Source organism: Arvicanthis niloticus, chromosome 18 (assembly GCF_011762505.2).
Source record: "Arvicanthis niloticus isolate mArvNil1 chromosome 18, mArvNil1.pat.X, whole genome shotgun sequence".
Classification (NCBI taxonomy): domain Eukaryota; kingdom Metazoa; phylum Chordata; class Mammalia; order Rodentia; family Muridae; genus Arvicanthis; species Arvicanthis niloticus.
In genome coordinates this window covers 49,202,818-49,218,090 of record NC_047675.1, presented here as the reverse complement: position 1 = coordinate 49,218,090, position 15,273 = coordinate 49,202,818, and the positions used below count along the sequence as shown (strand labels likewise).

Here is a 15,273-nt window from a genome sequence, read left to right as displayed (position 1 = left end):
ATCTCCTGTCTCAGGTTTGTGTAAACAATTCTTACCATTTATTCTCTGTCAATAAATGCTGATCACCCAATGGTTGGGCAGAATAGAGAATAGGGCGGGACATCTGCTAACCAGAGGAAGGGGAGAGGGAGATTCAGATCCTCAAGGAGAATGGAGGGTTTGGAGCCATGAGGAAAGGGGTCTGAAAGATCACGGAAACACACCTAAGCCCAAGGTGCCAGATCACCAGTGACATCCGAGTACCAGGGGATGGGGCTGGGAGGAGCCAGCTGAGCACAGGAGGCGAGGTGGACCATTTAACTGCTCAGCTGTTGAGGTGCAGTTTTAAATAAACCTTGGTTTCTCTGTGTTTTTTGAGGACAAGCGCAAGGTAAAGAAATACAGCTGCAGTATTAATTCACTGCTAATATCTATACTAAAGAGAATTCATTTACAATAAACTAAAAACTGTCAACTGTAAAATGTGACAGTCTGACTTATCATATGGGACTTTTTACCTTTTTTTGGAGATACTGAATTTCCTGGGCTTGCATTTTTTCTGTTCTTATTCTTAAAAAACTTCTCAAACCCTGAGAAACAAAATGGAGAAATTCCACCATTAAAAAAAAAAAAAAAAAAAAAAAAAAAAACAAACAAAACCCAAAAACCACACACAGAAAAGCAACAATCGTGTCCTCGAATGAGGCTGAGAAAGAAAGCTGGAGGAGAGTTATCATTCTCCCCGCCTTTCTTAACTGATCCTACAACACGCAGCCCCAGGTCAGACGCAAACTCACGGGCTGGGAAATAGGTTCCTCTAGTCTGCAGATCTGGGTCTCCAGATGCTTCTATGCGTATGGTCCCTTCGCTCAGAACACTAAGCACAGGCCCATGGCTCCAAGTAGAGTATTGGGTTCCAGGTAACTAGTCTATATAACCTGTTTACTTCCAAATATGAGACTGGACCGACTCTGCAGAAACAGTTATTCCCACCCCTCGCAGAAGATCCATCCTGCAGTGTCCCTCTGAAGGCTTCACTTTTGCCAAGGTCAATGTTAGATCAAAGAACGAAAGGCAAGTAGGCACTACAGTGGCTCAACATGGCAACCAGACAGGGGAGAATGGGGACGTTCTAGCTGTCACCTTCCCGTGTCACCTGCTCAGTCAGTTGGGAGACACTGAGCAGGTCACACTAGTCCTATCAGGTTCATAGCGCTAATGAAGGTAGGTAGTTCAGTACCTCTGGGAGGTTTTGAATACAGCCTCGGGGAAAATGGAGTCAGTCTTCCCTGCAGAGGCAGCTGCTGCGAGCATCTCCCCAGATGACCCTGAAACAGGAGACATGATTAGGTGCTTCTGTGACCAACTTCTCGAGGGTGGTCAGGACAGGATGTAAGGGACAGAATTCACACTGAGGTATGAGCCTGTCGCTTTATTTACCTACTTAGATATCCAAACAAAATAAATATGAACTAAACTTACTGTAAAAACTTATAAAGAATTTTTTTATGGCTATCATATCCAGCCAGGCAGTGGTGGGCACACCTTTAGTCCCAGCACTTGGGAGGCAGAGGCAGGTGGCTCTTCTGCTCTTCTGAGTTCAAGGCCAGCTTGGTCTACACACTGAGTTCCAGGACAGCCAGAGATACACAGAGTACACAGAGACCTGTTCTTTATTAAAAAAAAAAAAAAAAAAAAAAAAAAAAAAAAAAAAAAAAAAAAAAAAAAAAAAAAAAAACCACAAAACAAAACCACAAATTACAAAGCAGGGCTGGTGACTCGCCTGTAATCTCAGGACTATGGAAGCTGAAGCAGGAGGAACACAAGAAATTTAAGCGCAGCCCAGGCTACAGAGACCTTTAAATCAGGTGAAATGTTGCAGCACGTAAATACACTTGCTTCCCAGCCCAACATCCTGAGTTCTAGGCCCTGGGAAGGACAAAGTGACTCCCAGGAGCTGTCATGCATGCTACAGCATGTGTACAAAGATACACATAAAATAAAACAAACAATTAACTACTAATACTGTGAGACTAAAATCTTGTAAAAATCCAAATAAAATGCTGGAAGACAAATACTATGGCCAAGTGTATCTGTCTACACCTACAATCGAAGCGTCTGAGGTTAAGGCAGGATAGCTATAAGTTCAAGGTCAGAATGGGTTACAAGACCATTTCTTAAAATTAAAGGAAAAAAAAAAAAAAAAAAGGAAGGAAACAAAACAAAACACTCAAGTTGGAACTGGGAAAGGTCATGGAGCTTCAGGTGCTGAGACGGGCCAAAGCTGGCCCAGCTGATCAAGATGAGCAACCAGCCCGAGAGTATGAGGCATCAGATCCCACTACAGATGGTTGTGAATCGACATGTGGTTGCTGGGAATTGAACTCAGGACCTCTGGAAGAGCAGCCAGTGCTCCTAACCGCTGAGCCATCCCTCCAGCCCAAATTCAGATTTGCTAATAGTGATAAATAAAAAGTCCTATTTGTAATGAAAAAAAAAAATTATCCTGAGTCTCAGAAGAGACTAGACTTTTTTTTTTTTTTTTTTTTACTTTTTCGAGACAGGGTTTCTCTGTGTAGCCCTGGCTGTCCTGGAACTCACTCTGTAGACCAGACTGGCCTTGAACCCAGAAATCCGCCTGCCTCTGCCTCCCAAGTGCTGGGATTAAAGGCGTGCACCACCACCGCCCGGCGGGAGACGAAACTTTTAAACATTGAAAGACTAAGGGGAGTTCTGAAGTCGAAGCAAATGCATTATGTTATGATATGGCCAGGAAATCTAAGGAGGCCAGAGAACAGAATGTGGTAATTCGACTAAAAATGGCGCCATGGATTCACAGGTTTGAATGCTTGGTCCCGAGCTGGTGGAACTGTTTGGGAAGGACTGGGGTTGTGTGGTCTTATAGGAGGAGGTGTGTCACAGGGGCAGGCTTTGAGGCTTCACATGTCTCCTGTCATTCCCAGTCCTTTCTCTGCCTCCCGCTTGTGAGATATGAGCACTCAGCTGCTCGTCCAGCTACCTGCTGCTGTTCCTTCTCTACCCTCACAAACTCTTAACCCTCTGAGAGCATCAGGTTTCTTGTATGAATTGCTTTGTTCCCGGTGTTTTAGCACAGCATAGGAAAGTAACTGGGACAACAGTTAGCCCTTTGCTGATAACTTAGCATCAAGTCATCAGATAATGTGCACGTCAGAGTCTGTCATGTGCAAACCCAAGATATGAACCTGGCATATGGAGGCTCTTTCTAGTGAGACCACACAGAAGATCCCTGTCTGTGTCACACCCATGCAAACAGCTGATACAAGCAGCCCTTATAAAGCCCCACATCTCCTGACTTGGCTGCTTCACTCAGCCCTTCTTCATTCCTGTAACACAGAACCTACCAGCTGGACCTACCCCAAGGCAACGGTGCTACTCTACATGCCAGGCCACACTACCTCCACCTCTATTCCTGCAGGGTCCAGACTATCCTAGCTAAACAAGTTACAGAGCATCTGTCTCTCCCCCATTCCCTTGTTTTGCTCTCTTTCCCTTCTTACCTCATATAACCCCCACACATGCCATTACTTGCTCACTGTTTCAGACAGACTATAGAATAAAAATGAACACATGGAGACTGGGCCTGAGGCACAGGCCTTTAATCCCATAGTCTACTGGTAAGAGGCAAGTGAATCTGTGAGTTCAAGGCCAGCCTGGTCTGCACAGCCAATTCCAGGGCAGCCAGGGTCACAGAGTAAGACCCTGTCTCAGAGTAAAAGAAAACCGTGTGACAGACCTGACAACACAGGCTTCTCTTGAAGTCTGAGTGTTGAAATCTATTTTATAACTAGAGTGCAGATTGCTACTGTCTTCCAGGTTTTAAGGGAACCTCTCAGCCCACAGATCATAAAGCCTTCAAAGAGACAACAGCCAAGAAAGCAGTTTTTGCCTGATTTGTTCACACCATATCCCCTCACCAATAAATTATCAATAATAAATTTTTCTGATAGAGAAATATGAATGAGTCAGCCTCACAATTCTGCCACACAGAGATGTCCCTAGTGAAAGAGAGTCCGGGGAAGCTCAAAGCTACAAGATCCACAATGCCACTACCAAAGTTATAAATGTTCAGACAACTGCTCAGAGAGGAGCCTCTGTCCACTGGAACCCACACCAGGGGAGGGTTTTCAGTGACACAGCTGCCTCTGGATCGTCCATGCTCCTTTAAGCAGCCCCAATAAACTCAGTGATTCACCAAACTAGACTTGGGTGACAATGTTTGTAAAACAGCAGCTTTCACTGGGAGCACAAGAGTCAGTCCTACAGGAATGCTCCAAAAGACACCATGCAAACAACTCAAAAGAGTTTCAGAAAATCCCGGATACTGACCAGAGGCCCTTCCCTTTCAAAAATACACTACAGAAAGACTGCTGAGAGTCACTCTCACAAGAAAAAAAAAACACAGTGAAGACAGACTCTGATAAGTGCACAGCTGCCTGAGGAGAGGAGAGGAGAGTAGCCCAGCAACCTGGATGAAGCAGAGGCTATCCAAACTGCTTAGAAGACTCTGGGACAGCTAAGCTGCCAGAAGAGGCTCAGGTCAACTGAGCCACTAAGAAAAGTCACTCTCCAACCTGCTGAAGGTGCAGCGTGATTCATATTTCCAGCTCTCCTGAGCTGCCTGCCTTCCACACTTGTGTGGGCTCTGGTGATGCAACGGTTGGAGTCATTTCTGCTCCTGTATCTCCACTAGAATTCAGCGGTTCACCAGATGGACTCTGGTGCCATCCATACTGTGGTCTGCTGTCCGTTCCCAACCTGTGGTGGGTAGATGTCTGTTCCCTAAGAGCAGCATCACACAACATCTTTCTTTGATCTGTCTAGGGTGACAGATGTCTCTCCATAAGAAGCCACCCAACCAAGCCAAAGACCATTCAGTGTACTTCTTTCACAAAGACACAGGCCCACGGCAGCTCCACAACTCAGAACTGCCTGCACTATAACGACCTGTCACACTCACTTCATGAATGATCTTCAACAGGTCACCCATCTGAACAGGATGTGGGACATGACAATGTCCATGTGCAACACACAGCACTAGAAGCAAACCTGTGAGCATTTTCCCAACCCCCTGTGCAGCTACCTCCTCCAAACCCAAAGATCCCCTCTGGCAGAGAGAAGCCTCATAATCCTTATAGTCAGGAGCTTAAAAAATCTGCAGGCCCCATCCCCAAAGTTCTACAGGCAAGAAACTGCTGGGGGGAGGGGATCCTCTTCAGTGGTACTGACTGTAGGTTTTGCAGGAAGCCCCAAGAATGCAGGTTTTCGATGGGCAGTGGTGGCGCACGCCTTTAATCCCAGCACTTGGGATGCAGAGGCAGGAGGATTTCTGAGTTCAAGGCCAGCCTGGTCTACAGAGTGAGTTCCAGGACAGCCAGGGCTACACAGAGAAATCCTGTCTCGAAAAACAAAAAAACAAACAAACAAACAAACAGAATGCAGGTTTTCCTTGCGTTGTTACCCATGTGTGGGCCTTGTAACGATGAAACTTTTGAGTCACTCCTGTAAGTAACCCTTCCCCAGTGCGGCCATAAGTAATTCCAATAAGCTCACTGGTTCACAAAGCTGGAGGAATGGAATCGTTTTTGACTTATCTGGGGTAAATGGACATTTGCTCGTGGACAGTTACACCACACTACAGTCATATTAAAAGGGAACAACAAGACCAAAAACGAGCTGAGGAAGAACAGCTGTATGGCCCCTGTGAAGATAACACACATTTATTTGAAGATGGAGAATCAGCATGGGTATTCCCAATATGGCTACCTTTCGCCATGGCGAGCCTCCTTACTATTGGCAGATGCACACCCTGTGATGATAGGTGTTAAAATATCTAGTAAGGCCAAACTATTTAAAAAATGAAGCATCCGTGGAGGGAATTCCATGGTGACCATCTTTCTCTGCTTAGTATGGAGACCTACGCCTCTCTAATGAATAAAGGCTACCTTTTAAACGGGGCCCTGCAAGAGCTAAACGGATAAAGGTTATCTCGCACCCGCTCAAGTGCTCCGATCAGCGGTAGGTAGACACTAGTGGAGTCTCAGGCAGAAACCCGGAAGCAGCTGCGCGCGACCCAGACGCGGGCAGATGACGTCACTGCGACGTGCAGCGCAGCCCCCGCCACGCCGCCCAGAACCTGTGGACACAGCGCTTCCTTGCTCACCTGCAGAGCAATGCCACAGGCCCTCACGCTGCTCCAGACCGTCCCGCCGCTTCCTGCACATCCGCCACATCGCCACAGCTTGGAGAAAGGCCAGGCCAGGGCCCGACTGCCCGCCGCCCCCACCAGCCGGAGTAACATCCCCGGGCACTGACGTCGCGCCGCCTGGGCGCGCGCACGCGCAGCAGGCGGGTCATAGAGCGCCACGCCCCTGGGCGCGCGCGTGCGCAGCAGGCCACCGCAGTGGCTCGAACTTGTTAGGTGTCCAGTTCGCGGCCGTTCTGCTTATGCTTAAGATCCTGAACCTGCGTGTCGCTTCGCGCTGCCTGACGGCTGATGACAAATGACTCCCAGCCAACTTGACCTAAGCACCAAGAGCCTTTAGACGTATTTTAAATTTTGCATTGTCAACGACACCAGTGATTTGGGCGGGTCTTCGGGGTGAAGCGGCTCACGTAACTAAATTTAGAGCCTCCTTCTCCCTGGTTGACGGTACCGGTAACACCGGTTGGAGGTGTTCCCCGGTATTTTACATCCAGTCTAGATGTGCTTCGAGACCCCTCGTGAACAAAGGAACTATTTGGTACACGCCTTGTCTCATTGTTCCTCCTTGTAGACCTTTGCTTAATTTTGATTGGTCACCTGGTTGGTATATAGAGCCAGCTCAGTTTTGATTTGCCTGAGTTGTGCTGACCAGAAATTTGGACTGGACACTAGGCAGGCGTGAGTGTGCAGGATAAACCAGTTTCTGGACAGTGGTGTTGGACGACACCTGTTGTGCGAGGCACCTGCGTGTACCCAAAATCTGCAAGGATAGCATAAGGCTGCTATGATTACGTTTCAAAGGTACAGATGCCCGGGAGAAGGCCATTGTCACCAATAGTGTTAGTATTCCTTCTATGCTCCGCTCAGCGGTTACCTAGCAACAGCCAGGTAGGCCTGGCTTTCGATAAAGAGGCTGTTTGGTCCCTCCTTGTAGCCGCCCACGGCCACAAGTCAACTGGGTTCACCTGAAAGGGGGGCTGGGAATGAAAGGGGCTGGAGGGCGAGAAGAGATGAGGCCAAGACAAAGTTCTCTGATCAAGGCCCAAAGCTTTAATGTTCGGCTCTCAATTTAAAGGGGAAGACCCAACCCACAACCCCTCCTGGTTCCAGATGGGTGGGATAGTCCATAGTCCATTCCAGGTCACGACCGGAGATGTCTCAAGGCAAGCCCAGGGGCAGTTCTGCTTCTGTGTTCTGGGCAGCCAAGGTGGGTAACTCCACCTAGATCCCGTCACTTGACCTTGTTGTGGTAACCAAGGTCTCTTCAGGCTTGCTCATGGTGGGGGGGAAGGTACACCTCCTCGCTCTCTCTCTTTCTGCCCCTTCTCTCTGACTCTCTTCTCTCCCTGACCCCTTTCTCCTTCTCTCCCCTTCCCCTCCACCCTCTCTCCACATGTTCCTGGACCGCCCCTCTTCTCGGTCTGTCTCTCCCTCCCTCCGTCTACTCCCTTCTCAACTCCCCTTCCCATGCTCCCCAAATAAACTATTCTACATTATACTCTTCACATGGCTGGCACCTCAGGGGGAAGGGATGCCTCCACATGGGCCTGCCTCAGCACCCTTCCCACCTCACCATACCTGGCTCACTCTATAAAACATATCCTTGGCTTTTAAAAAAACACAACACGTAGGGTCAGAGAGAAAGAAAGCAGTTATCCTCAACATCAAATTACAAGTGATGAGACAATTTTAAAGTGGGTGAAAAGCTTAGACCTCAAAAGCCTTAGACCCCTCGGTGTCTAGGATAGCAATTGTCTAAGATAAAGCAGAATGAAGGTAACTTCCCAAATAGCTAATTCCTTGAAGGCTGCTTTGAGGGTTTGCTATTGAAGTGCTGCAATGGAGAACACAGAGCAGTTTTTGAGCATGTATCTTAAAGACCAAAGCCAGCATCATTTTAGGTGAAAGCAAAGAATCTGGAGCTGGAGAGATGGCTCAGTGGTTAAGAGCACTGACTGCTCTTTCAGAGGTCCTGAGTTCAAATCCCAGCAACCAGATGGTGGCTCACAACCATCTGTAATGGGATCTGATGTCCTCTTCTGGTGTGTCTGACACACCAGTCTACTCATATACATACAACAAATAAAATCTTAATTAAAAGAAATTGAAGAATCTGATGGCCTCTCAACATAAAGGAGGAATTTCTCAAATGGAAAAGGTTAGTGCAAGTAAAACTGTCACTCAGGGAGGTAAATTTGGATCCAGGTAAGCTTTTAATGTCAATAGAACAGAGATTCTCTGGAAGAGACTGCATGGAAAAAAATCATTTCAAGCTCCCCTGAAGCTGCTGCTTGAAGGAGATGTAGCTAGGGATGTTACTGTACCACTGGGAAGCCCCCAAGGCTTTGAAGGGGTACTCAAAGCAAATTTTCTATCGTCTGGGCTATCAGAGGCATGTTTTATGAATGGATCATGGGCATTTTTACCTTCCTGTTGAACACAACTACATCCAGAGTAATCTCACCAAGTAAGCATTGTTCATCCTAGATATCTATCTTACCATTCAATAAACTTGAATAATTTTTTTCATAATCTAAAAGGAGACTATCAAAGGCTGGAGAAGTGACTCAGTGAGTAAGAACACTTGATACTCTTCCAGAAGACCCAGTTCAGTTCCCAGAGCCCACATGCTGGCTCAGAACCATCTAAAATGTCTAGTTCCAGATCTAATGCTTTTTTGGGGGGAGGCTCTAACAGCACTGGGGATACATGTGCACTTACATACATGCGGGCAAGCACTGGTACACATAAAAAATTTTAAAGGTAGAATATCTTCATGACAATACAGCCCATCTTAGTCAAGTCCATGAACCACAGTGGAATTTCAGACCTCAAAGCTTGAGAAGAACATTTGAAAGTGTCTCAGAAGCAACAGATGGTGAAGATGCAGCCATGATTGGGGAAATCAGGAGAAACCACATCACAGACATTGGACAGTATTGCAATATTGGGAGATGCTCAAAACAGCAGTAATGTGGGAAGATTTGACAAGAGAGTGTAGAGACCCAAAGGTTTTTTCCAGGCATAATACTACATAACCTGAAAGTGACCTAATTATATTCCTTGTTAAGGATGAGGCATTGGAAGTGGTTCCAAGGCTGATGGGGACCAGTTGCTGCAGTTCCATGAAGATCTCTCAAAGGATGAGCTGGCAGAACTGGAGTGGGAGATGGTGGCAGGGAGGAGAATGGAGATTTTCAACCACCTGTGCTTGCTGGCCACAGAAGAGCTGTCAGAAGTAGCCAATTTTTTAAAAGAAATAAATATTTGTTTCTATCTGTTTGTTTTGTATAAACTTTCAGCAAATACTGCAGGGAAATACAGCGGAAAATGTTGAAACCAAGGGCCTCTACCTTACTATATGGTAGAGCTAGACAGAGATAGTAATGTATCAAATGGAGGAATGACAATAGAACACCAGTTACATTGTAACTGTACCTACATAGTAGTTGCCTTTTAACAGGGAAAAGTCAAAGTAGCTTACAGCTTCTTACCCATAACAGCCCTAATGATGAATAAAATGGAAAGTGCCAAGAACAATCAATGGAACAAGCTGTTTTAGGAGCTGTAGATGGAAAAGCAGTGTTCAAAGCAACTATCTTAGGGTGTTTTCTATGTGTAACCAAAATTTAAGGTAAAGCCCAAAACAAAAGTGACCATAGTAGTTGAGAGGCAGCTACAATTCTCTACCTCCAGGTGTTTAACATCTGGAGGAAACCTTGCAGCTGCTGATTCCATTTTTGTTACATAAGAGCAACAGTTCTCAACCTGTAGCTTGTGACCCCTCTATGAGTTAAATGACACTTTCACGGGGGTTGCATATCAGAAATCCCGCATATCAGATATTTACAGTTCATGACAGAAAAATTACCATCATGAAATAGCAACAAAATAATTTTATGACTGAGAGGCCACCACATCATGAAGAACTGTATTAAATATTTGCAGTGTTAGGGAGGTTGAGAACCACTGTGTAAGCATACCATATTGCTGGCATTAAAATGTATTAAAAGTTGGAGAGATAGATCCATTGGTAAAATGCTTGCTATGAAAACATAAGGTCTAGAATTTAATACCAGAACTCACAGAGGGTTGGAGAGAGGCAAGGCTGGAGAGTGAGCTCAGCAATAAGAGCACTTGCTCTTGCATAGTACCTAGGTTCAGGTCCCAGCACCCACATAACGGTTCACAATTTTCTGTAACTCTAGGTCCAGGAGATCTAATGTCTTCTTCTGGCCTCCAAGGGTATCAGGCACACCTGTGGCGCACATACATATGTGCAAAACACCAATACAGTTTTTGAAAGGCAGTTATGACACACACTTGTAATACCAGCAGTGAGGCAATGTAGCTAGACAGACCCCAGGGACCAGTAGCCAGCCAGTCCAGCCTACCTACTAGGCTCCAGCCCAGTGATAGACCTGGTCCCCACCACACCCCACATGAGATGAGTGGGTGCAGTGGTGAATACCTTTAACCCCAGTGCTCATAAGGCAAACACAAATGTGATTTGAGAACAGCCTGGTCTACACAGCAGATTCCAAGCCATCCAGGGCTACGCTGGCAGCCCCAGGAACTCCTTCAGTGTTTATTCTGCCTATGGTGACATCATTTCCCTTTCAGAGTAAAATGACTTAATCAAGACCAAATGTTGAAGAGATTTTATGATTCGTGTCACTGTTACCAAATTGTCCAATGAGTTAAATATGTGTCTTCAGTATGAAATCCAACTTATCGATACAGTGTTTCCAATCATAACATGAAATGATATGCATTTCTAAATGAGATAATAGCAAGATCAAGGTAAGGCACACTATTTAGCGGATTTGTGGACACTGGCTAAGTACAGTCCTGTGAAGAACAAAACTATGTAGCTTTGCTTTTCAATTTGATACAGGAATTTGAAAACTGATTCAAGATTTCTGGAAAAATGTATTTGCCATATCTACAACTCCATTTTCAGTTGACCTGAACATGTTACCTGCTATCTTTTTTTATTTGCTTTTGTTCTGTCTTACTGTGTGGATGAGCTCAGAGACTACAGAACTTGTGGGAGTCAGTTCTCTCCTACCATTCTAAGGAATGGAACTTGGATGGTCAGGCTTGGCAGAAAAAAACCCTTACCTACTGAGCCATCCTGCCAACCCAGTTCCCTTCTAATGTTCAGATGAAACCTTCCTGGGAACAAGTGCCCCAGCTTCCACAGTCAGGACTTATTCATACCGCTGCTTTTGGCTGTACCTATGTGTTTCTGAGCAACTGTTTTCAAGGGTAAAACAGTAAAATTAGAACCTAAACATCTGATATTACAGAACTCACATAATTGCAACTAGTTCCACCAAACCAGACATCTCACATTTATTTATTTATTTATTTATTTATTTATTTTTGCTGCAGTGAGGGGTGGGTGCACACTGTGCCATGGCATGCAATGGCAGTCAGAAAACAAAGGTCAGGAGTCCACCCTCTCTTTCCAACATGTCCCAGGGACTGAACTCAGGACATCAGGCTTGGCAGCATCTTATTGAAACCCAGGCCAGAAACTAATGAATTGTTTAACAAATACAATGTGAACTATCTATCTAGTTTCATCTTTTCTCTATTCTTACATTTATAATAAAAATATTTTTAAACCAATGAAGTTCTATTGCTTAGGTATGTTCATTTTTCAGTGATCACAAACTCAGGACCTGAGCAACAATTTTAAGAAAGGCATCCCTGTAACTTTAATTTTTTTAAGTTTATTTTTTATCTAATTCGATATTTTAAGTTCATTTTTTAAAGATATATTTATTTTATTTATATAAGTACACTGTAGCTGTCTCCAGACACACCAGAAGAGGGCATCAGATCCTATTACAGATGGTTGTGAGCCGCCATGTGGTTGCTGGGAATTGAACTCAGGACCTCTGGAAGAGCAGTCAGTGCTCCTAACAACTGAGCCATCTCTCCAGCCCCTAAAAGTTTATTTTTAATGATAGTTTTTAAAAGTTTTAACCTCTTTTGTAGCCCATCACCCACCAGAGGTAGTGGGGGGGAAAAAACGATATAGGGAAGTGGGCCTGTTTAGAAATGGTTCTTTGGAGCAACTCCGTTTTGTCTGGAAATTGGCAGTTTAGTTCACAGGTTAGTTCAGTCTACTCACTAACACTTAATGGATACAACACCAGTCTAGTTTGGTAGAGTTGGGACAGCAAACACGAATCAGCAGTGGTGGCACTACCTAGCAGAGACAGCCAGGCCTTAGTCTCTGTGTGAGCCTCGGCATAAGTCAGCAGGAAGAACAGAGGAACATCAACTCATAAATGCAGACAGAATGAATCACCATTTCACAATTACACTTGACAAAAACAAAAATTGTCAGTGGATGGTAGAACTGGAAGATGTTACAGCAGAAACTGGATTATTTCTAGTCTCAGAGTCTCTCCACACGTATTACCAACAACAAAAAGATACATAGTAATCTTAATGGAGAAACCCCCAAGCACACCTGTTATGTTTGAATAAGAAATGTCCCCTACACGATCATGTGTTTAGCCCTCAGGTAGGGAGGCTGCTTTTCAAAGTGGTGGAACATTTAGGAATTGGAGCCGACCAAGAAGTAGGTTATTGAGGAAATGCTTCTGAAAGTATTATGTGATCCCGGTCCTTTGCTAGCTCTCTGCCACAAGATAAAGAGTTCTCCAGATGCTTCCCCCTTTGAAATGCTTCCCCCACCATAGGCCCAGAACCAGTGGAGTCAAGGACTACTGGTCGAATCTGTTAAAACCATCAGCCTAAATAAATCTTGCCTTTTAAGTTCTTCCTTTTTTTTTTTTTTTTTTTTTTTTTTTTTTTTTTTTTTTTCTCCCCAAGACAGGGTCTCACTATGGAGACTTGGGTCCCCTGGAACTCATTATATACGCCAGGCTAGCCCTGAATCCAGAGATCTGCCTGCCTCTGCCCCCAAGTGTTCAGATTAAGAGTGTACACCGCAACATCTGGCCAAAGTTGTTCTATCAGGTATTTGGTATAGCGATGAAAAAGTAACTAGATGCCACCTTAGGTGTCTTAGTTACCATTCAATTTCTGAGATAAAATAGCAAGACACAGGCATTTAATTGGGAGTTTGCTTATAGTTTCAGAGGGTGAGACTGTGACCTTCATGGCAGGGAGTGGGAGGTGTAACTGGAGATATTTTAAAATGTCAGGCATGGGCTGTCTATCTAACCGGCAGGACGGCTCTGCTTAGCTCTGACCGCCATGTTCCGTACTAGAATCAGCCAGAAGCCAATCCCTCCACAACTAGACCCACGAGACGCCAGTGTAGCGGCTGGCTCTGTCAGCCCACCACACTGCTTGTCCCCACAATGCTTGGTTAAGCCCCGACCATTCCCGCTGTGGCCAAGGTACCCGGTAGAAATGAAGCTCTTAATGCTTAAAGATTATCCAATGGATTTATATATTTGGAAATCCTCAATTAACATAATGCCCACATAATTAGAATAGTTGCCCAATATCTAATCTTAGATATAAATTGCTAGCCAGGACTAACAGCTGCATCTGTCTTCCTCCATGGTCTTCCTTCTCTCCCCTTCCTCTTTCCTTCTCCCAGCTCCACCTCCTCTTCTACTGTCCAATCGCTGAGATCCACTGTGAATACAATGTAGCAGTCGCAGGAAATTACCATGTTACAGGGGGGCAGGAAAGCATGGCTTTGGAGCAGTAGCTGAAAGCTTATATTCTGACCCCCAGGCAGGAAGCAAAGAGAGAAAAACTGGACCTGGCCTGGGCTTTTTAAACCTCAAAGCCCACCCCCAGTGACACACCCCTGCTAACAAGGCCACGCCTCCTGATCCTTCCCAAACAGTTGCATCAACTTATCAACCATTCAAACATTTAAACCTATGCTATAGGATCATTCTCATTCAATGCACCACAATAGGTCTTCAGCAATGGGGCATAGCACCACCGTGCCAGCAGGTCACACCGAAAAAACACATCACTCCTGTGCGATTCCTGCCCACATATACAAAGCTGGAATCTAACAGGAGACAAACCTAAACTGGAGATATTCATCAAAAATAAGGATGAGGTGGCAAAACACCTGCCTGGCATGTGCAAAAGCCCTGGTTCCATACACACACACACACACACACACACACACACACACACACGCCCCTACATTGTTTAAATTAGGTCAGTGTTTTGCTTTAAAGCCTGCAGAGACATGGCAGCTGAACATAAAGGAGCCTTACAGGAGCAAAGGCAGCTTTGGTTGCATTTTGTTTGGTTGGGTTTTGTTTTGACAGGGTCTCATACACTCTAAGGCTCTAAGCTGCCCACAGACTCTCTATGTAGCCAAAGGTGACTTTGAACTCCTGACCTTACTGCCTCCATCTCTGGGGAGTGCTGGACTACTCATGTGCTATCATGGCCTGTTTATGCAGGCTGGAGATCAAAGCCATGTCTCACGCGTGCTGAGAGTTCTTTACCAGCTGAGCAGAGTCTGCAGGATGATTAGATCTTTTTCCGTTTCTTTTCTTTTTTTTTAAATGCAGGGTCTTTCAACATATCCCTGGCTGCCCTGGAACACACTATGTAGATCAAACTGGCACCAAATTTACAGAGATCCACCTGTCTCTGCCTCCTGAGATCTAGAATTAAAGGTGTGTACCTCTACACCCAGCTCTGTGAATGAGATCTTAATGTCAAGCTTAGTTTCCTCTGGTGATTGAAATAAGGCCAAGAAAAGAAGTTTTTTTTTTTTTTTTGGTTTTTTGAGACAGGGTTTCTCTGTGTAGCCCTGGCTGACCTGGAACTCACTCTGTAGACCAGGCTGGCCTCGAACTCAGAAATCCGCCTGCCTCTGCCTCCCAAGTGCTGGGATCAAAAGCGTGTGCCACCACCGCCCGGCTGGGTTTTTTTTTTTTTTTTTTTTTTTTTTCAACACAGGATTTCTCTGTATAAATCTGGCTGTCCTGAAACTCATTTTGTAGACCAGGTTGACCTCAAACTCTGAGATCCATCTTCTCCTGCCTCCCAAGTGCTGGATCTGAGTGCCAGAACTA

At 45.3% G+C, this 15,273-nt stretch overlaps 1 protein-coding gene across 2 annotated transcripts in view; it reads right to left on the bottom strand.

The window, feature by feature from the left end:
- Positions 1–6,370, bottom strand: part of LOC117723188 (mitochondrial inner membrane m-AAA protease component AFG3L1) — a 28,286-nt gene extending 21,916 nt beyond the window's left edge. Inside the window, exons 1-3 of one of the 2 annotated variants that reach the window (XM_034522652.3) lie at positions 6,182–6,369; positions 1,220–1,307; positions 498–569 (exon numbers count right to left, since the gene is read on the bottom strand). In XM_034522652.3, coding sequence (XP_034378543.1) covers positions 498–569; positions 1,220–1,307; positions 6,182–6,319 — 298 coding nt within the window. In that variant the 5' untranslated portion in view covers positions 6,320–6,369. Of the gene's footprint in view, positions 1–497; positions 570–1,219; positions 1,308–6,181 lie in introns of both variants that reach the window. The other variant, XM_076916029.1, reaches the window with a different exon arrangement.
- Positions 6,371–15,273: the final 8,903 nt, after the last annotated feature.